This window comes from Apus apus, chromosome 13 (genome assembly GCF_020740795.1).
Source record: "Apus apus isolate bApuApu2 chromosome 13, bApuApu2.pri.cur, whole genome shotgun sequence".
NCBI classification, from domain to species: Eukaryota; Metazoa; Chordata; class Aves; order Apodiformes; family Apodidae; genus Apus; species Apus apus.
In genome coordinates this window covers 47,122-73,917 of record NC_067294.1, presented here as the reverse complement: position 1 = coordinate 73,917, position 26,796 = coordinate 47,122, and the positions used below count along the sequence as shown (strand labels likewise).

The 26,796-nt window shown below is 40.7% G+C and overlaps 1 protein-coding gene across 1 annotated transcript; it reads left to right on the top strand.

The window, feature by feature from the left end:
- Positions 1 to 2,928: 2,928 nt before the first annotated feature.
- Positions 2,929 to 26,283, top strand: REEP2 (receptor accessory protein 2). The gene is made up of 8 exons (XM_051631222.1): positions 2,929 to 2,978; positions 3,259 to 3,331; positions 8,109 to 8,185; positions 9,647 to 9,767; positions 10,322 to 10,435; positions 10,804 to 10,951; positions 11,210 to 11,367; positions 12,755 to 26,283. Exons 1-8 carry the CDS (start codon positions 2,947 to 2,949, stop codon positions 12,821 to 12,823), a joined length of 792 nt encoding a protein of 263 aa, XP_051487182.1. The 5' UTR covers positions 2,929 to 2,946; the 3' UTR covers positions 12,824 to 26,283.
- The last annotated feature ends 513 nt before the right edge of the window (positions 26,284 to 26,796 follow it).

The following is a 26,796-nucleotide window of genomic DNA, read 5'->3' as shown; positions in this document are numbered from 1 at the left end:
TATATGACAGATTCCAGTGACTTATTCATGCATCAGGCAGATCTTGCAAGTATTGCTTTGGTGCAAGAGGAATGTGAAACTGCACAGCATGGAAGCACCTGTGGACAATGCATCTTCCAGGCTCTGGTTACTGGTAAGTAATCTCTTACCTTCTGATTGTCAACTTCAGTGTTTTCCCAAACTCTTCCCATCTATCTGGGATGCACAGACCTGCTTGTTGTCACTCTCTCCCAATGTATCTTCAGAATCTGCAGTCAGACCACAGCTTCCTTTCCTCTTAATTGCATGCTCCCACCAGGCATTTGAAAAATAACCAGGCAGAACTTGTCTTACTTGTCTCTCTTACCTCCTTCATTCCCCAGCCTTACAAGAGATTTTTATATCTCTGCCCTTGTATAGGCTAGTATGAGTTTCAAAAGCTAGAGATAACAAACAGCTGCTTCCCTCAGGAACGTCTCTTCTAACTAAACAATTTTCAGTCACAAAGCAAAACAGGTAGAGGGAAATGGTCTCAGAATAATCTCCAAGTCTAGGGCCTCCCACAGTGTCAGTTTATACTGTCAGCTCAGACTTTTCCTGTGTTTTCCTTATCCCTTTCAGCATTGGATACTGTTTCTTTACAATTAGCACATTTAAGCTTTGGAGAGAGGGTTCCCACTGTGGTGGTGGTCTTCACCTTTCTTCCTAAGACCCTTATTTATTCTGCTAAACTTTTCCAGAGGCACTCCTGTGCTCTTGAGCCCTGACTAATGCATCTGTTTCTCTTTTGCAGCTTTTGCCTGAACCGCAGATTCAGCAGCATACCTGGATCTGACCTGGCATTATTTTAGATTTAGCTTTGTTTAAGCTACTGTATTCAAGGAGTGGTTACCTTGATTCCCATGCCTTATTGTTTAGGCTGTAATAGATTAATAGATATTTGGTCACCAATTTGAACCATTTGTAGACCACAAATTTATCATGAGTTATTTCAGCAGCAGCATATCTGCTAGAAAAATATACAGCCTTAATTTGAAAACAATTAATTAGTTGCTTTCCTGGGTAGGTCTTCAGATATTAATTAGACAGCACTAAACAATATTACTAATACCTTAATAAAAAGAATACTACTAATAAAGCATTCTCTTTTAATTTGACCTGGAGTTGCTTTTGTTCCAAAAATAGCCCTTCAGTATCAGTAGTTCCTCCTTGTGGAAAAGTAAGTTAATTAATTTCTCATTCTTTAGAATATGGAAATAAATTGAACTACCTATTGATAACTGTAAATTGCTAGCTTAATATACCTTTCCTGAAGTTGTTCTAAAGCTCAATGTTCTGCTTAACAATGAGCTGCCACTTGAGAAATTCACACGACCACCTGCTCTACTAATGTTGAGGTTCATGTTCTGGTGTTCTTACCACTGTTTATTTCTAATGCACTGTAAATCTTCATACTTGGCACATTAAACAGTTTAAAACACTAAGGCACATTTTATTTAGGTGCCACTTACCCATCCTGCAGTTATTTATCACTCCTCATATGTTGTACTTCTGTGTCTCTGAATTTTCTCTCTCTTGTATTTGCATCTTCCACTCATCTAAGAAGAAATACATTATTCAAGTACCAGAGCTGTTGCCATGCTGGTTCCTGATAGGAAGCTGATGCAGTTGCTAATAGAATTAATTTGGTGAGGTTGTGCGTGTTTGAGTTACTCAGATGTGAGAGAGCAGATTCCTGTTATCCCATTTGTAGGTCAGTTATGCTCTCATTGGTGTAAATTGTGCAGTCTTATGCAATCGTTTTGTACTCATTCATATCCAAAAGCAGAGTGACAAAAGTTCTTTGTCACTGTAGAGACATTTGGTTTTTGTTTTGTATTTTTCATCATTGCTCATTATACTGAAGTTCATGCATTCGTGAGAAAAATCTTCCCTAGCAGCTCTTTGTTTTTGTCCTGACTCTCTTTGGTCTCTTTTCATAAAGGCTATTTGCAAGTAATGAGACTTTGCCATAGTGCCTTCCTTCAGGGTTGGTTTGTTGTTTTTTCTCTTTGGTTAGCTGAAGAACCGCAGCAGTTTTATAGGAAATAGATTGTTGTTGTTGTTGTTAATTAAAAAACAGTTTATGTAATGGTAATCTTAGTGACTCAGAGATGTGTGTACTGGGCCTGATCAGTCCTTGACTAACACATTAAGGCTACTGGAAAGGGGCAAAAGGGGCCCACGAATTTACTCTGGCATTGACTGAGGAGGAGGCTTAACAATATTCCTTGGTGAATTATTAAAATATAACTATATATGCATATTATGTTTATAACTACATATATATGTAACAAGGGTATTTCCTATTGTTCCCCACTGTTCAGCTTTGATGTGTAGCTCAGCAATCCTTGGCTTCTGCCAAGTGCCCAAGAGCACCAGGCACCACGGAATTACCTTGGAAACTCCCACCAACTCCATCCCTTTCCTCTGGTAGCCCTGACCTCTGCAGCAGCGAGTTTGTTCGCTTTACATCCACTGGGGGGGAGCTGGGAGCTGTTGGGACTTTGAAAGGCTTTTAAACGTAACTGATCTGTTGCTTTGCAGCACTTCATCCCTGTCGTCTTGAGCTCTCCCGAGAAGGCCGCCGCACGAAGATGGCTTCTTCTGCGGTCTCCGTTGCTGTGTCGCCCGAAGCACCCGCGGTCTCAGTTCGGCGCCTTCTCTTGGCAATCTCCGTCCCGCACGGGGCTCCCCTCCCCCCCGCGGCCGGCGGGCCCCGCTGCGCCGCGTCCCGGGCCCGAGGCCCCCCCTGCCCCCTGCCCGCCGGGGCTGCCGGGGCTGCGGCCCCGCCCTGCGACGCGCCGGCTCCTCCCCTGCCCGGGCCGGGCGGGGCTGCGCTGCTGCAGGGACCGGCCCTGCCGGAGCCGCCTCCCGCCGCCCAGCCCGGAGCCCGGAGCCCAGCCCGGAGCCCGGCCCGGCGCCGCCATGGTGTCCTGGATCATCTCCCGCCTCGTGGTGTGAGTGCCGAGGGATGGAGCGGCCGCCGCGCGGGGCCCTTCCCCGGCAAGGGCGCCCCGGGGGATGCGGGGCCGCAGCGGGGCCGCCGGCGTTGCCCGCGGCACCCCCGGCACCCCCGGCACCCCGCGGCTGGGCAGCGGGGCGGGCGCTGTCCCGCAGCGGCCGCGCAGGCTGCGGGGGCGGCGGGGCCGGGCCTGGGTGGTCGCGGGGAGCGGTGCGTGCGTGTCCCCCCGGGCCGCTGCGGTGCGGGGCGCGCTGAGGGCTCTGTTCCTCTCGCAGGCTCATCTTCGGCACCCTCTACCCCGCCTACTCCTCCTACAAGGCCGTGAAGACGAAAAACGTGAAGGAATATGTGAGTAGGGTTCTCCGGCCCCGCTCCCCCGGGGCGCTGCCGCGGGAGGTTCCACCCGGCAGGCGGGGCTGGGTGTTCCCAGGAGGTGCTGAGGGAAAGCGGGGTGAACGCTGCAGCCTGCGAGCGCTTGAAAGCCCAGGACAAGTTGTTTCCTCCAGCTTTATCCTTACTCCGTGTCCTTTTATTGCTTTTTCAGTGCTATTTTTGTTTTCTTTCAAAAGGCTGAGTAATTCTTCTCGGTTTGTGTCGTTGTGTCAGCCTTGCTTATGATCCGTGTTTTCTGTTTGTCAAGACTGCATCCTCCTTTCTGGAATAATTTCCCCTTCTCTGTCTACATAATTGTTACAGTTACTGTATTTAAAACACTAAATGCTCTTTAGCGACCTGATGTGTCATCTCCTTAGTTGATCAGTAGGGACAAGAGCTATTAGGCTTACGGGTGGGATGAGTTTCTATTTATCCACAGCAAGGAGTAACCTAATGGAGAAGACAGATAACATGGGTGGATGGGATATAACTTGTCAGTATTGCTTTGTGGTGCAGTCTCAGACTCTTCATCCAGCTGGCTGCCTTTGCTCCTTACAAAGTGACAGGTCATCAGAAGATATTGCAGGACACAGCCCTTTTGTGTTTCATGCTGCTTCTGTTCTCTAGACTGGCCTACACATTTCCTGTGTGCTGGCTTAAAATTCAGCTGACTGTTTTTTGAAGGAGATGCCAGCAGAGGAGACACTCTTCCTCATAGTGGGAAACCTTAAAAGCCACAACATCTGGCACAGGTGTTGTGGTTTTTTGGGTTTTGTTGGTTGTTTTTTTTAATATTGTCTCAGCAGAGAAGTCTGAACGTGAATGTTCAGGATGCTTTGATGACTGATATAATCTTTTGAGTATTAAAGATACAGTCAGAAATATGATGAGCCTTTACTGATCTTGGAAGTTTTTGTGTAGTAACATTAGAAACTGAAAAGAAAGCATGAAAGAGACTGAATAATTGCACGATCCTATGATTTCATAGCTAGTTATCTTTGAAGCTACCTATGAAGTAGCATCACATTACTATTGTATTCTCTGACCTTCTTCTCTTCTTTCCTTCTAAATGCCTATGACTTTCATTTGTTGCATGAAATTCTTATTTTTAACCAGAATTTTATCCTGACTCATCAGTGTCTGTCCTGGAATGATGGTGTTTCTGTTACAGAATCCATGTTAACTTTAAGACAGAGTCAGATTTCAGAGTCTTAAGTTGTTTTGTTGAGAACTTGAGAGCAAAAAAGCAAAAGCATCTCATTTTTCAAAACAATCTGTGGCATGCTTGTTCTGGAGCTGAAAGACCCAGTAAATGTGGAGTCTTTGAATTTGTAGTCATTCCTTACAGTAAAAAACAGCTTATTTTTTTGTGGGTAGGTTAGCTGTTGAGGTATATAAATGCTGTGGTTGTTTGAATGGTGTAAACATTGTATTGGTTTGGTTTTCTTTTGGTCGGTGTTACCTAAATTACTGTAATACTTCCCTGACCTAATGGGGAAAAAGAAATGTGATACAATACTTGAGTATGATAAAGCTGTCTTACCAATAGTATTGACTAATCACCTGTTATAAGCCCCACTGGGACTGATGTGGAAAAGAATGACATTCGTTTTTCAGTTTAGTTTAATGCTTCATCAATACAGTTTTCTTGGAGTAGGTAATTCTGGATTGCTGCAGCAGAAAATTTACTCTGGTTTTTATTTTCAACGAAAATACTGTAGTTGGTTCGAGAAAATGTATTTGACCTGCCAAAGCTGATCTTATGTATAATTTATTTCTCCTTGAGAGGACTACCTCACAAATGAGCATTTAGATGTTGGACTGCCATCTGCCTAATTCACTTATCTTGGGAGGGTTTCCTCCTTCTCAAGATAAGTGGAAAGAAGGGGAGAAATAGTTTGTTAAATACCAGAAAGGGGCCTAATATCTGTTTGAACTGCTCTTCATGTGAAAAGTCAATGGAAAACTTGGATGCTGTGCTGCGTATTTCCAAAGCTAGCTTACTGAAAGAAAAAAAACAGTAAAAGTGGCTTCATCCTGGCTCAAACCAGGATATTAATGTAGAGTTAGCTGAAGTTGATGGTCATCAGTTTGAGCAGCAAAGACGTGACTCCTTTTTAATGGTTTGAAAAAAATATGTAGCCTGGTTTGGCCCTCAGTTTTTGGAGGTGCTTGTAATCTGTGAATTACAAACATCATAAGAAAAAAATGAGTGATTCTTCCCCTCTCCTTTCTGCTCATCTAGTTTCTGGTCGTCTGCACCTCAGGGACTTCTAGAGCTAGAAGTTGTGTCCTTCTAGTTTATTTAAGAGCTATATTTGTTTTTTACTTTGGCTGTTGAATGTAAGGTGAGGGGTGGTAGGAGGAGATGGAGGGCAAGAGACCTGTGTTCCAGCATCCAAGATGTGAACACACAGTTTATTTAAACAGTAACAAAGCAGCATTTTCTTTTTTTCTCAGTTGGTCTTGTTATACTCCTGAGCATTCTGTCAGCAGAATGAAATAGTCTGAGGAGCACTGAGCTTATGGTTTCATCAGGCTGCCTACAGTGACCACTCCCAGGTGGCATGAGCTAATTTATGTAACCTCAATAGTTTTCACTAAAAAAAAGCTTATACTGTAAGTTCATTACTTCCTATTTAATGACATTTAGTGACAAAATGTCAACTGGAGATCAATCAATATAGATCCTTTTCTGAATTCTTTAATCAACTCATACCTAATCTTCTGGATAGAAAAGTATCTTCTGCACATTTTGTATTACTATTATTCGCAACCTTTTCCAGATCTTTCACGAAGATGAGCAGCACAGATCTCAACACTGATTCCTGTGGGATTCCACTGGTAACTTTCCTCATTGTGAAAAATGGCCATGTATTCTTATCCTTTGTTTCCTCTCTTTTAACCAGTTGTTAATCCACAAAAATCCCTTCCTTTTTATCCTTGATGATTTAGTTTCTTTGAGTGTTCATTTAGGCCTGTTGGAAACTTTGTTGAAACTCCCTACACTCTGTCTGTAAGGGAAGCACTATAGGAAGAGCTTAATGGAAACTTCTAAGAAACCTGCTGCATTTGTGAGGTTAATTTTTTTTTCTGAAAAAAACACCAAATATATTCCTTATTATGTTAGATATATCTAAGTATCTGCTAATTGCTTTTATTGTTATTACCTTAATTTTAGTTAATACGGAAGTATGATTTACTGGTATGTTGCTTCTCTGAAATCTCTTGCCTGTTGGGATCCCTGTTTGCCACCTTTGATTTGTCATTATTCACACACTTTCATATAAGACCTGATTTTTGTTGATGCACTGAGAGGTAACCATTCATTTCACACAGTTGCTTTAGAAGTCAAGTGAATGAGTCCTGGTCCTGTCCAAACTGTTGATACACACACACAAAAAAAAAAGGCAGTATAGTGCCATAAAATACAAGTTTTGTAAATTCCTGTTGTGAAAAAATTGCACAATAGAGTGCAAGTGATTTGGGCTTCTAATGACTGTCTTCAAAACCATTCATTGTGTTAGGGGGCTGGAAGCAGCATAATTGAATTACGTTTTTTAGAAGGTTTTGGAGGTTCTTTCAAGGACAGATGGTCAGATTTTCCAACACATGCAAATTTGGGGAAATACCTGCTTTTATAACTTCATTTTCTGTAACAAAGACTGTCGCTAAATTATTAATGTAATTTATTTATCTGGATTAATGTGTGGATTTAATATGTGGAATTTCCTTGATTCAGTTTAGTTCTGCTTTCCCACTGTTTATGACACCGATAGTGTTGGTTGATTTTTAGCAAAGGTCACCTCTTCACTCCATTTATAAGCTACTTAAATTTATTTTTACTTCTTAACAGTATAGAAGACTGTCAGTTACCTGTATAAAATACTGACTTTTCTGCTAATGGAAATTTTTGGGTAGCAGTTTTTATAATTCAGCTGATTCCTCTTTAGTGTTGGCCTGTAGCCGAGAGACTTGTTAGTAAAACAGCAGAGTGTGTGTGTGAGGAAGGAATTATGTGATGTTTGCTTTGAAAGAAATCTCTACTTCACCAGAGAAATGTGTGAGGAAGTAGGAAGGGAGATGACAGGCATACAGATGTGCCATAATAACAAAAAGGACATGTAAATTATACTCAAGACCATAAATAAGAAAAGGTTGATGTTGCATGTTCTTTGCGATCTTACCTCTCCTAGTGAGGTTTTATTTAAAAAGAAAAGAGAAATGTAATTTCTGGGTGTAAAGATTAAGGCAAGGAATGCTTATTAATGAGTTGGAGCAAAATACTCTGTTGGTTTAGGTTATTATTTCTTCCCAAGAAGAATCTTTAAATCAAGAAAATACAGGGCTACGGTTGAAACTAAACTTTTCCATATGTGTATTTGTATAGACGTTTATTAAAATAAGGATGACATATGAAAGACTATAACTTCTTAAAGTGAACTGCTAACTCTTTTTTTAGATAGTTTGTTTGTGACTTTAACACAGTTGCATCATCATATTGTACAGGGCGTGCATTCATCAGTGTGTCTGTATACATTTGTCTATTTAGACCACTTTAATCCTACATGTTTCTCCAGACTATAATGTACCATTTGATATGTGACCCTCTCCATTACTGATTATATATGCCTTCTTGTTGTTAAATTCATCTTAATGTGTGGAGATGCTGAGACATTTTTACTTAGAAGATGTTTCACTTTTTTCCTGGGTTCTGATGGATGTCTGTTGAGTGACTGCTCTTTTGCAGGTGAAGTGGATGATGTACTGGATTGTGTTTGCCTTTTTCACCACTGCAGAAACACTCACAGACATTGTCCTTTCCTGGTGAGTTCTTCCTTGGTCCCGTGTTTGGTGTTTTTTTTGTTTTGTTGTGTTGCTTTTTGTTGGTTGTTGTTTTGTTTTTAAGGAAGAGCCAGTACTGTTAGGATGCCAAGAATAAACTACCTCTCCTTTAAGATTTTTCAATTACCATGAAGTCTGCAGGTTTGTAGAAACTGTGGGTAGCAGCAGCTGTCTTAGCTGTTTAATCTCCTGGTTTAGGTGTTTCATCTCCTGTCCTTGCAAACAGTTAGGATAAATACACAGTATCTATAAGAGGATCTTCATTTGTTCAGAATATAAAATATTTTTGTGAAGCTGTTAATGTGACCTGGTGAAGTCTGAAAAATGGTGGTCTAAAAGACACTTTAATAAGAAAGCTGGTAGAAGAAGGGACCTGTTTCATTTTGCAAACCAGTTGTATGGAAGAGCAGATCAGATGCATGTGTGTGCTCTGAGTGGTGTTTTACATGAAGAAATCATCAGCCACTAGCATGGAGCTGATTTGGAGGAAGCAAGTTCTTAATCCCTTCAGTGCTGTGTCATGCTAGGCAAAATGGAGTCCTCCAACAATGACAAATCATTATATGTCTTCAACTGAGCCTTTGGAACAGGTTATCTTCAGTGTCTTCGTTGCTTTAGTGTTTGAGCTTTGCATGCATCTCTGAAAGAATACTAGTCAAGAGCTGCATCTTTTAAAAAGATATGAAATGGCTATGTATGCCTTACAGAAGTGCTCAGCAGTTTTTCCTTTTCCTGCATAAACTGAAAAGCAGACAAAGATCTAAAAAGTACAAGAGCTTTGGCTTGTTCTTGTGCTTAAAGTGGACCATTGAAAACAAAAGTCTCTTACTACTAATGGCGACAGTAGGAAGTCTGCATTCACTTGTTTCTGTATCTTCCCAGAGACTTTATTGGGTAAGAAGTTAGGGATTAAAGACTTAACATGCTGTCTGCTCTTTTTCATTTACACTGATCCTCCTTTTGTGTCTTATCTGAGGAGTATCTACTGGAAGTTTCAGAAATTGAGCCATCAGCCTTAGCAGGAACTTGAGATTTTTTGAGATACACAGTTGGAAACTGGAAAACGAGAGGGAAACTAATGTAATATTAGCATGCAGTGGATGCTCTGAACAAACCTCAGAATTATGAGAGTAGCTATCAGATTGTAATTTGGTGTGTTTGCAGGGCTGAGAGATGCCCTGTTTATGGCGTTTTCATGGCTATGGATGAAAGACTAAATGAGACTCGAAGAAGGTATGTCCTAGGATTCCAAAGAGGGTTCTGCTGTTCTGACCTGATACATGGATTCTTTGTTTCTGAGCCTTTATCTTGCCTTTGCTCTTGCTGCCTCTGCTGCTCTCTACCAGTTTTCTCCTTCTGTCTCTGTGCTGATCTTGATTCCAGTTCTCCATCTTTCTCTCTCTATCTCTCTTGGGTTTTTTTTTTCTTCCCTCTTTCTCTCAGGTTTCCTTTTTATTTCGAGCTGAAAATCGCATTTGTGATTTGGCTGCTCTCCCCTTACACCAAGGGCTCCAGTGTCCTCTACAGGAAGTTTGTGCACCCAACGCTCTCCAATAAGGAGAAGGTACTTGTTTGTTGTTAGAAGATACTGACTTGTCTGGGAGTTGACGGACTTCTAACTCAGTTATGCAACAATCAAAACTGAAATGCGTGAATAATGCTTGTGTTGACATTAGTGGATGTAGGATGATCCTGACTCCGTCATACTGTAGCTTGCTGAAAGTTGTCCTGTAGCCAGTAGTTTGCCTACTGCTTAGAAAGCATGTTTGGCTAACCCAGTGTCATGAGCCCTTATCGTCACTGTCAGTAGTTAAGCTCTTTGAATCATGATAGGAGCAGCATGTTCTGTAGTCATGCTGTTGTTTCACATTGTCAGTATAAGCAAATGCTTTGTTTCAGTTGTTACAATTTGGAGACAGCATACTGTAAGTAAAAGTTGAATTTGCAAGCTTTCTATAAGTAGCAGGGAAACCGCAGTTATGCGGTCAATGACTGCTGATGCTGGTAGTGAGGAAAAAAGTGTCCAGACGAGCTTGGGTTTTTAAGGGGGATGGTGGGGAGACTTCGGTTGTGTTAGTAACAAAGAGCTGAATGCCTTCTTCCACATTGCCTTCCTAGGAAATTGATGAATACATTACTCAGGCTCGTGACAAGAGCTATGAAACCATGATGCGAGTTGGCAAGAGAGGGTTAAACCTTGCTGCCAATGCAGCAGTTACTGCAGCTGCAAAGGTAATTCAACACTTTCTACAACATTCAGGAATTCCCCAGCAGCTTAGTTTTGTGTGCCAGCGTTTAGTGCTGTGGTTCTGTTAGGGATGCTGGTACTTGTTGGCACCAAGCTACTTTTCCTTTCCTCCAGTTTGTCTTGCAGTTAGTCCCAAAGTGGAGGGAGAGTGGTCTGGATTTTGCTTTATCCTCTTCCCCATTGGTCCTTGGGAGCATGCTTTTCTTTTTCCCTTCTCCATTGTGTTGGGGTTTTTTTCGGAGTACCCTACTATGGGGAACGGGGACCCTTTCCTCTTCCTCTGAATGATCCCGTGTGAGATCATCTTGGTGAAAGTAAAGTGACCGTGATCTTTTCTTTTACATCCTCTTAGGGCCAGGGAGTTTTGTCAGAGAAGCTGCGAAGTTTCAGCATGCAGGATCTCACTCTAATCCGAGATGAAGATGCTCTACATATGCAAAGCCATGAGCCACACCTGCACCCATCTGGTGGCAGTCTTCTTGAAACCATTGAGGATTCAGGTACAGAACGTCAGGAGTGAAGGAGGGGTTTGCTGGTCTTCTCATGCATTTGGTCTCAGCAAGACTACAAGATTCCAAATTATCTTGGAGAAGTTATGTTGTCTTTCCTAGTCCCCTCCCATCTACTAACACATCTTTTGGATTATCTTTCTCAAGGATTGTTGACATTTTCTTTTCACGTGGTCCTTCAGGATGGGCCATTTTAGACTTCATGTGGTTTTTCAAAAGTATTGGCTAATTTTTTCTCTTATTTCTTAGCTTCCTGTTACTCCTCAGGAGAGGAGAGCAGCGTGGCACAGAGGTCTAATGGAACTCCGTCAGAGACTAGAACAGACCCATCAGATGAAGATGCAGGAGACAAACTTCCTAAACGTACCCAGAGTGTCAAAACTCCTAAGAAGATGACAAAAGCTGAGGTGAGCTTGTGTGTAAATTATTTCCAGGAGAGACATTGATTTTTGAGTTTTGTTGGAAGGCTCTGACTTCATAGTCTCAGTGCATTTAAAAGCTGCTTATATAAACCTTGTTGGACTAAGTCTTTACTAGCTGAGTCCTACATCAGAGGACTTGCTGTCCACTTGCTATAATAGTCTCTAGCTTTTGTGTTTTGATCACGCCTGTAAGCCTCTGTCATAACCCAGGATCCAGCTTTGCTTTCATTCAGGTTTTGTGATATTTGTAACGTTTTGTTGACTACATCCTCTCTCCTGTCTCTTCTGGCCTAAAGATATACTAGTGTAACAACCTGTGACAGCCACTTTCTCTGCATCTAAAATCCAACAGTTCCATACCCTCTTTAAGCCTTCCTGGACTTCTGCCTATTAGATATGGGGAAAATGTACTTCCCCCTCAGGCTTCTTCCAACCCCAAGGTTTTATCTTGAAGTTCGAGTAACTGGTCGTTGTTGAGCTGTGCTGTCCATACGACCATGTGCTTTTTGAGGTGCTACTTTCCAGGTTTTGACTCTTACTTGAAAGTTTTCTGTGGTTTGATTTATAGGTGACAAAATGCTTCTGCTTTTTGTGAAGTTTGGGGTCCTATTTGCTTGATTCGACCCAGACTCCTAATTTTATTTTTTTAATTTTTATTTAAGATAAAGAGTGCTATATGACTGGTTCCTGTTGTGGAGCTTTTCAGGCTAAATATTAAATAATTTGGAGGAAAGTAATTGCTTCAGCATAGCTTTAAGTCATACTGTTAACTTGATTTTGCGGTTTGCAGGACATCTTTGCATGTGATTAGTTGCTATTTGTTAACAGAGTCACAGAATAGTTGAGGTTGGAGGGGACCTCTGGAGAGCATCTGGTCCAACCTCATGGCTCAAGTAATGCCATTGAGAGCTGGTTTCCCAGGACCCACGTCCACATGGCTTTTGAATATCTTCAGGGATAGAGATGTGTGTCTAAAGATGCATGTATAGTCAGCCTTTAATTTTTAAATTCCCAAGGCTTATTTCTGAGTTGACACCTCTGCTTTCTTCTTTAGCATATTATACAGGAGTAGGGAAACAAGAGGAACAAAATTTCATTCCAGGCTTCCTACTGAGGAATTTTTGAAGTGATACTGTGAAAAGACAGTTCACACTAGTCCTGTTCTAAAATGTCTTCCTCTCTGGGGGGCTACTTGGTGGATATTCACTAACCAAAACCAAATTGTTAAATAGCCTTTTTGAAACAACAGATGACAGGAATAGGCTGTTGCAGTTGTTGTGTCCTATTTTCACTCTGTTCTTACACCTTTCTGTTGGACATTTAGGTGTTAAAGTAAACTAAACCAAGATGCCTTCTACTTCTTTCTCCTCAGCTTCCAGCACGAAGTGTGAAAGCCCGCCCTAAGAAGAAAGCTGCTCTTGCTTCTGGCGAGTCATCATAAGGAGACCTCCCTCTCCCCAGCACCTGTCTCCATCCCAGGATTTGCCTGTTACTTTTGAGGGGAAACTCCAAAGAAAGGGAGCTGAGATTCATTACATAACAGATGCTGCTTTGTAGAGCTCATTCCAAGGCAAGGGTGAGACTGGGATTCAGAAAATGTAGGGGATACACATCCTCCGGAATTCTCTCCTTTTTGTCCCTCTGTTGGAGGGAATGCTGATATGTCTGTACATAACCTGTTGCTTTGGAATTCCCAATGTATAACCCTAGGTGGGAAGAATCTTCCTGGAACAACTGACTAGGGTTAGAGACATCCATTGCACAAAAAGCTGGAAAAACTTTAGACACTGGAGTTCCACAGGGGTGGGTGGCTCCCTAAAATGTCTTATCCTGCTCTGGGTATTCTGCAGCTGTGTTGTTAAGAGGTGCCCACCATTATTCATCCTCTTTATTTGTCATGTGCATCCCTTTGGAGAAGGTGACTGAAATGATGTATGCTGAGTGCTTGAACGTAAAGGACTAGCTCATGGGAGAAAAAAGCTAGATTCCCATTACTAGTACTGCAAGGTGAAGAGATTGAGGGGGGTGTTTATTTTTTTTCTGGAAAGTTAATGAAGATAATTGAAAAACTGAATAATGAAGAAAGCATGCTGTTATATGCACATGTGATGGAGTAGATACAGGTATCTGTAAGAGGTAACTATTGAGAAGGAAAATGGGGCATCCGTAAGATTTTGGCTCTTTTTGAAGCTGCTTGAATTTTATTTTGGGTCTGTTTGTTTTGACTCCTGGGAGAGCAGCAGAGTGAGGCAAGTCCTAAGCAGTGGGAAAAGTTGGCAGGGAGACTTGCTTTGCCATGTAGTGGTTGAACTCTGTCATCCTGATGTTTGTTACTACAGACAAATTCTTTCATTCTAGAAGACAGGAAAGTCTGGCTCAATTTAGTCTGCAGGCATACTTGAGAATTTCAGAAGCCCTTATCACTCAGATGTAGGAGATCCGGGCTTCAGGGCACAAGAACTAGTAAATACCTAGCTAATAGAAGAATTTCATTAATTCCAGGGTTCTGGGGGATAAAAAGCAGGGAGTAGGGAACCATACTGTGATGAATCAGTCCTGTTATTTTATCCTTCTGCAGCCCTTGCACATATTTCTGTCTGACCATGTGCCATATTTATAAATGTCCTGAGAGTTGAGCAACATGTAACACTTGGAGCAGAACTACACTGAACATAGAATGTGTATCATGGGAGTGAAATTGCAGTACTGAAGAGAAAATTTTCATCATGCCAAGCCATCCTGGATTCTCTGTGATCTGTTGAACGTTGTTAAGGGGAGATGCCACTTGTACGCGTGTCAACAGTATCAATGGGAACTTGAGATGAGTAGGATTACTGTTGAGATCTATAGTGGGGGAGTACTGTTACAGAGATGGTTGTCTAAATGAATACTTGATGGTCTTAGTCTTTACTGAAACTAATTATCAAGGGAACCTGAATCCTCCATCCCTAACTGAAGACCAGTCTTAGCTCTGGGTGCAGACATTTGTGTTTGCCCGCATCTTTTACTGTCACATTTCTGAAATTATGGTGGATTCTTCACAGAGCCTGGTGTTCTGCTGTTGACAACATACAGAAGCACTTCTGCAAGTAACGTTACACAAATATTTCTGTCTTGAAGAATAACCCTTCAAAAGTTTGTAAATTTGAAGATTAGGACTGAATTTTTTTTGTTTCCCATAGTCTTGGTGGCAGATTGTTATGAATTGACTCATTATTTTATGAAACCAATTAAGTTGGATTTAATTTTATTGTAGCTTTTAAAAAATGAAGTCTTGACGGACCAAAACATGCATCTTCTCAAAAACATTTGTCCTAAATCATCCACAAAGTCTTATCCAGAAACCAGTAGAAAATCCTTGATTTGGCTTTGAGTTTTGAGTTTCACCGAAAAACATTATTTTGTTCTTTGTTAGCAAATGTTGTATACGTGTCTCACCAGTACATGCAAAGGCATTTCCTGAAGCAGGAATTCTTTCTGTTGCTGAAGGAAATTCTGCTCTTCATACCAGGGATAAAAATCTTCGCTGTTTATGTGGAAGATCCAGTTGTTAGGCATTGCTGTCCCACGTTTAGCTGTACTGAACAAGATAGAACCATTATTGTCTATATATCGAGTATCTCTATGACCACATTTCTCGGGTATTTTTTTAAAATTAAAGATTCTATAGCAAATTACTTACATAAATCATTGTGAGGGGCTTGATTTGGACACCAAGTATTGGTTAGTCTCCCCTCATGCTGATCATCCTGCCCTTCCTGTGTGCATGTGTTGTCATAGTCTCAGATGATTCGATTTTCTTACAGTAACTTTCCAGAATGTTTTTTAGAATCAGTTCGTTTTTGGTATCTTCCCTGAAGCACAGGGAGAATTTCTTAAAACGGCATTTTGGCATTTGGATTTACCTTTGTCGTCCTGAGCTAGTTCCTGTGCCAAGTGTCTTTTACTTAGCATTGATGCTTGATGTCATCAGTCAGTAGATAAGTATAGGTCAGTCTTACTCTCACTTTTCTTCTACTGAGGGGGTTAGTGACTTCTGGTTGTAAGAGAAGGTCTGGAGTAGAGTCAGGGACTACTGTCTAGTGTGTGAGATGAAGCTGATGATTGATGTTAAGCACCAGAACTTGCCCAGAGCAAGAACAGTGTCTTGGCACAGACACTATTTTCTTCTTCCAGTACAAATGTGACTGCTAGATTGTGCTCTGCTTGATCAAAGCTTCTGCAGATCTCCTACCACCCATGTGACCTCTTGGTGAGTTTCTAGATACAGTTGTGCACTGGATGACATGGTCTTGCATAGAAATTCTCTTGTTAATGAGAACGCTGAATGTGCTGTTTTGATAAAATGCTTTTATCAGCTGTTGTTCAGTGGTTTGAGCAGGAAATGCTGGAATGTAGTTTCTCTTCAGTGTTGTCTGTGGACTTCGTTGTGCAGTTAAGAAAATGGTAAAATCTTCACCAAGCAGTGGAACCCATCGTGGTCAGTAGGTGTTTATACCCCTGTCCTACTGTGTCTGGGCATGGGGAGAAACGCAGTAAGAGTAAAAATGGTACCTGAAGTTGGAAGAGATGGGGGGTGTGGTGATGGTGGTTTCTGTGTGTCAAACTTTTTGTGCCTAAAAATATCCTAAGATACCTGTACCATGAGATACAAAGTGAAGGCATGACTGCCTTTTGGAAAGAAATATTGTACCTCCACTCTTTATAATACTTGCAAGTGAGTGTTCTGCTACTGGAAAATAGTGAAGTGTGGTTTCCCTTCCAAGAAATGTAATGATTTGCTGCAAAAAGGCAAAAATGTTTTCTAGCTTGGCAGGATCCTCCATGGTGAGTAAGAAATACAAAAATATAGGGGTCACTAGTGTCAGTTTTTGATCTCCACACTTCAACTAAACACCTTAATTTCCTACTGTTCTTTATCAAGTTTCTGATTCTCCAGCCTTAATGTTTCAGACTCTTGGGGGACTGATCTATTTTAGACTAGTTTAATTTCCTTGGTAGGTAGAGGGTGTATTGGAGGACTGCTGGTGTTCTTAAAACTGCAAAGCTTGTTCTGGGGAAGCTCCACCTTCCCCCATTTCAGTGACTGAGTTCCATTGATTGGCTTTTTGCAGTGCTGGGCTTTTTTTTTATAAACTCCCTCACAATATATGGCCAAGTCATCTCTGCTAAGAAAAGCACGATTTCTAGAGAACCCCTTCTTTCCAGAAATTGTTATTTATTCTTTGGCATCTTAATCAGCAGGAAATATAGTGCCTTGGGAGGAAAGTGGGATAGCCATGGAATACTCTGCTAGTTCTCTGATCTGCACATAGCATTGTATCTAGGAAGCTTGCATGTTAACTATGAAGTTTCACTGTATGCTTCAGAGAAGCTGTTGAATTGAGCTGTTTTCCTGTCTGCCTTCCAAACTTGCATATAATGCTGGGAAGTGTGGCTTGCTGCCTAGGAGAGAAGTCTAGGGGTAAAAAAAAGTATTCTTATCCTTCTTTCTGATTGTCTAACTGAATTGTCACATCACTCTGCTACTTGCTGGGGAGATGCGGAATCACACCTCTCTGTGTGACTGGTCAGAACTATTGCTTTCCTTGTTTAACCCCCTAAGAATTTGTAATGTGCCACCTGGCTGAAGCATCTTGTGCTGCGTGCTTTCTGAGTTGCCCGTAGAGTCAGATACGTGGAAAACCAGCAAACTATTCTGAAGCTTCACAAGCTCACAGGGTTGTAGTCGTTGGAGTTGGAAGGAACCTGTGCGGGTCATCTGGTTCAACTTCTCTGCTCACACTGGGCCGCCTAGAGCCAGTTGCCCAGGAGTCCCTGAGTGCTGTTTGTGGTTTGGAGCCTCCTGAATTTAGTATTGAAGAGCTGTTATGTATACAAGAACATACACTCCATGGGCATGTGCTTTAGTGTTACTGAGAAGAAGGGATTTCTGGTCACCTTTCATCTGGAATGTGGCACTATTACAAGGTGCTGTAGACATAGTGCCAAGTGAAGACAATAAACCCGCATATTGGCTAAGAATCTGTCGTGTGAGACAGAGTGGAAATGGGCTGTGTACAGTACAGAGTTCTCCAGGAAACGCTGCTGACTTTCTGATCCTCAAGCAATACTTCCAACTCTGCATTCTACAGATTAGAGCCTGATTTCTCCCTTATAGCACCTCTCTCTGTGTGTCTTTCCTTTCTAAACTGGGCTTGAGCTTCATGGATTGAGATTCTTGAACCTTTCATTGCTTCAGAACATAAAAGTTTGAGTTTTACTTCAGCAGGCAGCTGATCTTCAGGGAGGCCCAGGTGAATATCAAGTATCTCGCATCATTTTGCAGTAGATGCGTTATGTGGGGAAGCCAGCAGGGAGCTCCAGAGAATGCAAACAGCTGGGAAATCACTCCCCCTCCCCCCACTTCTGGATGAAGCAAATGCTGGACTTCACTAAGCTTATTCACACAGCTATCTAGAATCTCAGAATTCAATGTTGGAATTGCCAGTGCTCTATTTCTGATGAGAATTGGAATCAAAATAATATGAAGTTAAAAGAAACAGTGGCAAATTGGTGGGTTTTGTCTGCAATTTTGTGGGTAAACTTAGGTCTTTGCTGCTTCTTCGTCTAAAACCATCCTGTAAACCTCTTGCAAACCAACCTTCTTTTCTGTTTCTCAGCTCCTATCCTTTCATGACTTACGTTTCTTATATTTTCTCTTATTAAACAAGGGACTAATTCCATTTTGCTGACTGGAGACATGAAAAATACTGTCTTTTAGAGCTGAAATTTAGCCTTTTTTCCATTATTTAATCCTGTGACCTAGAGTCATACCGTGACTTTTACAACAAGGCCTAAGGCTGAATTCCCTGGTGGAATCTGAGCATCTGTTACCAATAGTGTAGTTTGGTGTATTTTCCTTTTCTTGCAGAGGATTCTGGCTGGAATATGTATACTGCAGACCCTTTGGACAAGAATGTTGTGTCTGCATTTAGCCAAATCATGTTAGAAGTAAGGTTTGTGGGAAAGCTGCAAAAGTGAGTAAACTCTAAAGCAGCAAGAGTTCAAGTCTTCCCTAATATCTAACTGTCTGGGACTGCCTGAAAGACTTATGGCAGCAGTAGAATTGCATTGCTTGCTGACTTCTCAAAGATGAGGAATTTCATCATGTTCTTTACAGTAGGTCTGGGAGGAGATTCAGGCTGGATGACAAGCTTAAACAATTTTTTACATATAGGGGAACTAAGTTTTTGCAGTAAGTAATGCTTAGTAACTTACAAAAAAGAAAGCATGTTCAAAAATTTTGGTGACTTTATAGATTTAGTAGGAAAATTACCCTCATCATCAAACCTAGTGTTGAATACAAACCTTTTGTGTTCATGCTGCTTCCTTTTGGGGAGAGCGTTGACTCCTTGCTTCTGAGTATTCTGTTAGATTATTTTTCAGATGTTTTGAATGTCACTTAGAGATGAATGAAATTTTTATTTTGACATGTGTCCAAGAATTCATGACTGAATTCAGAGATGCTGAGCTATGCACAAGACAGTGTTGGTTGAATGAAAGCCCAATAAGAAAATGGAGAAGCTGAGACAAATCTAGGCAGGTAAAAGACCTTCCTTGAAGTGCAGAAATTAGAGGCTACATAGCAATGCTTCATTTTGATTCAACATTTCCATAATAAAGTTCCTGTTTACACAGTGCTAATCTAAAGGCATTAAAAAACAGGAGAGTTGTGAATTGCTTTTTTGTCCACCAGAGGGTATAACATATATTCTCTGAAAATGAGTGAGCAGAGAGAATCAGAGACTTGTCTGATAACAGTTGAATTATGACAGGTTGATCATGAGTATTTCCTATGTGAGAGAGTGAAGGTCCTGCTTAGAAAAGAGGTGGGGAGGAGGGAACAATCCAGGTCTCTAATGGAAAAATAGGAAGTCATACTGCAGTTGACCCCTGACTAAAAAGTCTGTTTAAGCTTGCTGGGCTTTCTAATTTAGCCACTTCGCAGTAAGACTTGTTGGGACTATTGTAATAGAAAATAACACCTTAACTCTTTTTGTTGTACATTCAGACCATTTTCTAGCTGCCAGAAGCAGCTCTGTAAATGGCAGTATTTGTGATTTAGTCTCTGTTCCCCCCATCCCCTGTTCCAGTTAACCAGTTTCTGTGTGTTTCCGTACTTCAGTAGCGTTGCCCTAATTCATACTCTGAATTTTGTATGATTTCCTGGTAAGAGTGAGTACTTTCTGTCAATAGGATCTATATTCCGTGAAAATAGAAGCAATTTTAATCTAAAAATACAGTTGTATCTAATGGTTACTATGGTAGTTTGTGACCATGGCAACAGAGGCTTAGCATTCTGAAGAACAGGTTCGATTTTTCTTTTTTTTCTTCATTTTTTTTCAGTCAACAACCTAATTAACAGTGCAAGCATTTTGGGAATTAACACTGACTCCTTTCTTAGCCGTACAAGATCGTGTGGGTACAAGGGATTTTGACATTGTCTCACGTAAGATTTTTATAGAAGAGCTGATGAAGTGTGGGCTGGATCAGCAGACAGTGGGGTGGAGAAAAACTGGGAGAACACCCAGGCCCAGGGGGTGGTGCTCAGCCCCAAGAAGTGAACTGGGGGCCAGTAGCCAGCAGCACAGCCCAGGACTCAGTGCTGTGTCTGGTCCTGTTAAACATCCTTGTTAGGGATTGGATGGTGGGGCAGAAGGTGCCCCCAGCAAGTTTGCTGATAACACAAAACTGGGAGGCATAGCTCCCAGTTATGCCAGAAGGTTGTGCAGGAAGCAGCAAGAGGTATATAGAGTATCTGACCCTGCATCTCAGAATGTATGGAAATCCTAATAGGATGAGACACTCTTTCAGTCTCTGTCAGTCTGAGTGTCTTTCTGATCTTGAGAAAGGGGAGGTCTTTTATCTTCAGCATCATAGGTGGAGACTTACAGACTGAAAAAAGGTCTGGGACATACCAGGATGTTACTGTAGGAAAGAGAAATAGAATTTAGAATGGGGCTGGGGAATTTATATTGTCAGACTTTGCTTAAAAAAAGAAATAAAATTCTATATGTTTCTGTTCTATTTTTCTGTCATATGATTAGAGTTAAATAAACAATATTGTGCTTTCTGGCAAGTGCTAAATTTCAACTCCAAGTTGTGGATTGCCCTGATTTAGTAGAAACCCCAAAAACATATTGCATTATAGGAAACAGTAATAAGTGAGAGAGTTGTATTTATAATAATATATTCTTGAGGGAGGTAGCAACGGACACTTAGGACTAAGCCTTGTATTTAGGGAATGGCTGTCTCTGCCAGCATAGAGCTTTACATCATTTTATGATTCTATGAAATGTAAAGGCTCTCTACTGGCAACACTCAATGTCATTTTTATAAGGAAATGTGCTGGGTATATAAGTTTAGCTAAAGCCAAATCACAAAAATTTCCAAGCTTTCTCTTTTTTCCTAGGCCCTGGTGGGGAATCTAGCAACTGAACGGAAATTACAGCATTGCTGCTGTCACTTGCTAATTTGCAATGTGTATCTTAAATTAAATAGAATCTAGACTGTATTTAAAAGCCAATTTTTGTAAAAGCCAGCTGTTGTGACCGTTCTATATTTGTCACAGGGGTACAGTAACTGATCAGTGGAACCACCTTAGTGCTCAAAGGCTATTGCCTCAGAAAAGGGAAACAGAAAAGACCAGCCCTATCTGAACTGGTTCAGCTACTTTAGTCTCCTGTCAGATACTGCTCAGTCTATCTGCTCACCTACGGGCAGTCTGGAATTAACACACACATTGGAAAAGCCTCTTCCTTGACACTATCACCCTTTCAGTCATGCTCCGAAGTGCAGTGATGCTAAGTGACTGGATTATTGGGGTGTTCTGGGGAGAGGGAGTGGTTTATTTATTTCACTAGTTTTTTGTATAGTCATTAAAAGTTTGGTCACTTGATGCTGTAACTTAAATGTAGAAACCCTAAGGCATCCTAATCTCATGTTGTGCTTGCTTTGTTACTCAAACTCTTTCTAGCTATCTTTTTACATTCTCTTTTGTGAGGACCATGGATTCTCTCTTTGTTATCTTGCTCTTTTGCTTTCATGTATTTTCTCCTGTTTCAAATGACCTGTTGTTTTTCTTCCATTTCTCCCAGGAATATGGTTCAAAAAGTTTTATTGATGCATATGTGCTTTCATTCCACAGGGTGGCAGATAATCCTTACTTCTCAGTTATTTTGACATTTTTGCTAGAAGCCACTTTCCTGGCCAACTTCCCCTCCGAGGTGTAAGGGCCATGAACCTGTAAATACTGTCCTTCTGCTGGGGCTAAAGGGTATTTGGAAAAGCTGATTATGTTGTGGCTGTTCAGGCTGTTTCAACTTGCTGAAGATTATAGTAGCTGACAAGACAAAAAAAGCATAATCCAATTGCTAAATTTTCAATATTACATATTACTGCTGGTTTATATGGGTGTCTCTTGTAAGAGGTGCTCCAGGCAAAACTGAACACAAGTATATGGTGGCACCTCTCGGCAAAGGTTGTTTTGATAGAGGCTTAGTTATTGGTGTGGGTGGGGGAGAGAGGCTCTGAAATTTATTTGCTCGCTTTTTGCTTCCAGTTTATTTTGACATATAAAAAGTCTTGGATAATTTCTATTGAAACTTTTATGTGTCATTAGAATAGGTTTATAGGTTTATGAGTTGCAGGTAGAGCTTTTTGTCCTTTACTGTCAAGTTTACATAGTTTCTTCCCATTTTTCATCCCCAGTTTCTTATGTTGATGACTTGCATATTTTTCCTTAAAGGGCTGCCATTTTGTTATCCTCTCAAACTGTGCTCCTAAATAAAGATACCAAAAATCATACAGAGTCCTGCTGTTTCTGCCAGGTAAAAATCAAGGCAAGTCTTGAGAATCAGATTTGTCCTGGCTTTGTTTACTCACTTAGATGTTGTCTCTTGATTAGGTTGTGTCCACTTGGCAGCTGTTAACTGAGGACTTGGATTTATATCACAAGTGTATTTGTTAAGTGGCCTTTTTGCTGCTGCAGGTGCAGATCACTGCAGAATCAAATGCTATTGCTGATGTGTGTCTAGGACACCTACCTAAACTGCAACTGCAGATAATTCTGGGGAGGATAGAGGGTGAAAAGAATGTGTATACACAGTTAAGAGAATGGTGAATATCTGTATCTGGGTGCCTGGGCAAAAGTATGAATGTTTAGTCATCGCTACATAGCTTCTATACCCAGGCATGAAATAATAGATCGGTGACGAAATAATTGCAGTCCAGGTAGCAAGAACTGCAAGAGCTTGCTGAAAAGCCGCAGACAGCAGACACAGACCATGTGTGAAATTTCAAGAAAAAAAGTGGGCTGCAAGAAGAATTTTCTGTGGTTATTATCAACAGTTGGTCCTTCACCCACCTTGCTAGTGAATAAAGTGGGTAGTCAGGGCTAGCACTTGTAGTGGCCGGGACAAAGGAGGAATTCAGCTAGCAGGGTTCTGCTGGTGTCTTTCTACTTTGTGTTTTGTGTAGTGCTGAGCTTGAGTTGATGAGTTGGTCTCCAGCAGGAACTTAGTAACAGCAGTCATGGACTGAGTCTGTTTTTTACTGAGTTAAAGATTTTTTTTTTTTTTTGGTCTTTTTTTCCCCCCAAGTGTGGTTTTCCATTGGACTCTTACCTAGGTGGAGCCTTTCTTTTTCCCCCTCCTTGCTGTCAGTTTTTCCTGCCAGTGCTATGACTGTCAAACCTGCCAGCCTTCCAGCTGCATGGATGTCCTCATGGAGGAGGCAGATTTGCTGCTGCTTGTGTTCCAGCCAGCTCAGAGTTGATGTTCCCACCCCCAGCAGTCAGAAGCTGAAATGTTTTTGTAGTAAAGAGAAGGTGTTTGTCTGTAGTTCTGGGCATATGGAAAAAATATGTGGTTATTTTGCTCTCTGTGTATGTCCACTTTTTTATGTATCACCCCTTTTCCGTTAGGACAAGTGTCTGTTAACATAAGCGCTGTGCACTCAAACATGGTACAGCAGCACCTGCCCTGTGCAGGGTGATGACAGGCACAGTTAATGAGTTGCACAGGTTTGGAGTTTGATTTTGCCTGTTTGTTAGGACACTGGCAAATCTTCGATTTCAGCCTTGTCTCATGGGCTAGCAAGGCTCAAGTGCAAAGTACCGCTGAATTTGTGAGTTGTAGGTAATTGGTTAGAGATGATTGACAAGCAGCTTTGTCTGCTTGCACAGCAATGGAGATAATCCTTTTCGATCCCAGAGATTATATGGTCAGAGGCATTTGTCCTGGTTTATGTTGTTGACTCACTAGTGCTGTCATTATTCAACAACGTGGATAATCATGAGACTTTGCAGCCACTTCCAGCATTCACTGGGAGATGTGTGCAATTCACATCAACTCTACTTCCCGTGGAGGGAGAATGCAACTACCTGTCTAGTTTGCTTGCTTTTCTGCTGGTCCGAAGGGGGGCGATTTGTGTTCTTCCTAGGATATAGAAACCATTAAATTGTTTCTGAATCATAACTGTAATTTGGCTACATAAAACAGGGATCAAAATGAAAACAAAGATACAAAGCAATTGTCTTGAGTACAGTGGGTTTGTGCTCCTGCCTTTAGTTTGACATGTGAAACCAGATCTCATGTTCTTTCTAATGGACCATGCTACAGGGGATGATCAGTGAAACACATCTCTTAGTCTACTGGCTAAGTGGTAGTACAGGGGTACAACACTATATCCATGGTGTTCTGGCTTTGGCCTTAAAGATGTGTGTGTATTAATCATTATATTTCATATAATTGTGCCCAGCCATTTGGCTGCTTTTTGTCTAATTATTTGGGTTTGCTTGTGTGTACTTCATGAAGAGTTTTTCTTGGATGGTATTTAGTGCAATTTTGAAATGGGTATGTGAAAAGGATGCAAGATTTCTATGAGAAATGAAGAATTATTTTGGGGAGTGTCTGTTCAAACCCTCCAAACAGCTCTTGCACATGTTTTTTTATTAGTGAACTAGAAACCTGTGCTAACTATGGACAAATAAACACAGCTTTTTAGTTAAAATTTTATTCTCGTAATCTGAATAAATTCTTCAGCACACAAACTAAATAACTGTGATTATACGTTCCAAAACAGTTTTCTTGATAGACAGTACAGGAGCAATGGTGTTTCAGTAGGAATGCAAGCATGCTGTTGCTATGGAGCTTCTGCCATCATTATAGTAAAAGACACTGCAAATGCTGCCAGCTTGCAGAAGCAGCAGTCATAACCTTAATTGATTTTTACAGAATTCTTTAATTATATGTTCTAGCAGTGGAACAGGAGAAACAGTCCCACCAGAGTAATTTAGATTCTTCTCAGAAAGTGAGCTAACTCATGTGCCAAGATTTATGGTAAATTTTGATGCAACAAGAAGGTGAAAGCCAGAAGCAGGGAAAGATCAGCTCATCAATCCACATGTAGGTACAACAAAGCCAGTGACCAGGAGGAACATACATGGATTGAATGAAGTCACTGTACATAGATGTACATGTCTCCCAGAAGACACCTATCCTGAAGAAGTTACTTAAAGGGAGATGTTAAACTCTTAGAACTATGAAGTCTGGGAAATCCTGACCTGTTTAGAACTACTCAAAATAGAAGAAAGAAGTAATTTAATACTTTTTTTAGTTTAAGTTATTGTTTTAACCCTGATTTAACCCTATCACTCCTATAGTGCATACATCTCAGTCATTCATCTCAGATGGATTTGTGGACATAGAAGATATTTTACTAAACTTGATATACCTAAACTTTTAAAAGTCCTCCTAAATACACTCTGATTTTAATTTTATGCATTTTGCCTGAATCTTTTTTTTTTTTTTTTGGTCCAGAAGTGTTTGGTAATGAACACAGACTCCTTAAAAGTAGAATGACCTCCTTTCTGCATGTGTTATGCAAGTGAAGAGAGCATACAATGATCTTTTCCTGCTGACATAATATATATATATAAAATATTGATCCAATAGTTTCTTACTGTTCAGTACATCTTGTTTTCTAGAATTCTTCCCAGGTGATTTAAGACCTTATTTCTTCTTGGAAGACAGTCCTTTCAAGTTAATTTTCCTTTTTAATTCACTTATTGCCATGATTTTCCTTTAACATTCTGATTATGTCCTCCTGTACCATAATTTAGCTGTTAGATATTGTAGATTCCTTTGATTTTCCTATCTACATTCAACAGCTTTTACAATGCATAATAATATGCAGTACTTGTGGATTTCATGTATGATTTACTAATGACTCTGAAGTGTAACAGTTTTTGAAGTATTCTACTCCATTCCTTTTCAACAACACTTCTGTTATCTCTGTAGGTCTTTCTCAACATAACTGTTACCTTGGAAAATTAAAAATCTGGATATATATATAATTAAATATGGTAAAAATTCTTAATAAAATTGCTCTGTTCCTTTCCTCTGGAATTCCTTTTGAGGGAGCTAAAAGTATATAATTTCATGTCATATATAATATGCATACAGTGCACTTACCCCAGTATTCTCAGAAATCATCATCTTTCATGTAGTAGGTGCTTACTATGTGACCAAAGCCTAAAAGTCCATATAATGTCTCCCTTGGTGTCTGTGGGTGCATCACTGGCCTCTCTTATGCAGTAAATTGTGTCCATTTGTTCTTATTTACCTGTATTGAATGCATAGGACTTTGACTCTTGTTACTTTCATAAATACGTTTTTATGTTTAAAACACATTTACAGAGAAATAGCTCAACTGGGAATAATGTTTTAAGGGACTGGCTGCTGCTTACCACTGAATGCCATGATTTCCTTTGTCCCTGTTCTATTTTACTGTTTGACTGTGAACAGAAGGATGACTTGCACCAGCAGAATCCCTTGCACACAGGACACATTGCTGCCCTCCTGTCTCTAGGCCTGTGGGGACAGTTGCTGGTTTTTGAGAAGTATGATGAGGCATTTATTTTCTTGAAATGGCTTTTTTCCTTTAAGTACAATTTACTTTGTGGTGAGGGTGGTCTCTAAACTCTGCAGTGTTGTGAAAATGAAAATGAATTATGGTTTTACACTTGTTTTGAGACTTCCAGTTCTTTCACATGCCTGTTTTGCCAGCTACTAGCCCTATTCTAAACAAAGCTTTTCCTTGATCTCTTCTTTAAACTCCTAACAAGCAAGGAACAAATTTCATCCAATTGACCTTACAGAGATCTTCATTGCATACTCCTTTAGCTTCAGTATTGCTTACTATTCACTTTAAGATTTGGATATTTTTTTTTTTTCTCTAACTGCAGAAAAAGGAATTAAACATGGGATACATTTCATGCTGCTCTTGAAAATGCAAGTGCTCCTTTCTGGTGAGCTGCCTCGTATATTGTGCTGTGAAATTTCCATCTTTCCCCTTGTTATTGCACACAAA

Excerpts from the sequence above, each read along its gene's own strand:
- REEP2 (XM_051631222.1), top strand. The coding sequence starts at position 2,947 with ATGGTGTCCTGGATCATCTCCCGCCTCGTGGT. Across the intron at positions 8,186-9,646 it reads ACAGACATTGTCCTTTCCTG|GTTTCCTTTTTATTTCGAGC; the intron begins GTGAGTTCTTCC and ends TCTTTCTCTCAG. Across the intron at positions 10,436-10,803 it reads CAGTTACTGCAGCTGCAAAG|GGCCAGGGAGTTTTGTCAGA; the intron begins GTAATTCAACAC and ends ACATCCTCTTAG.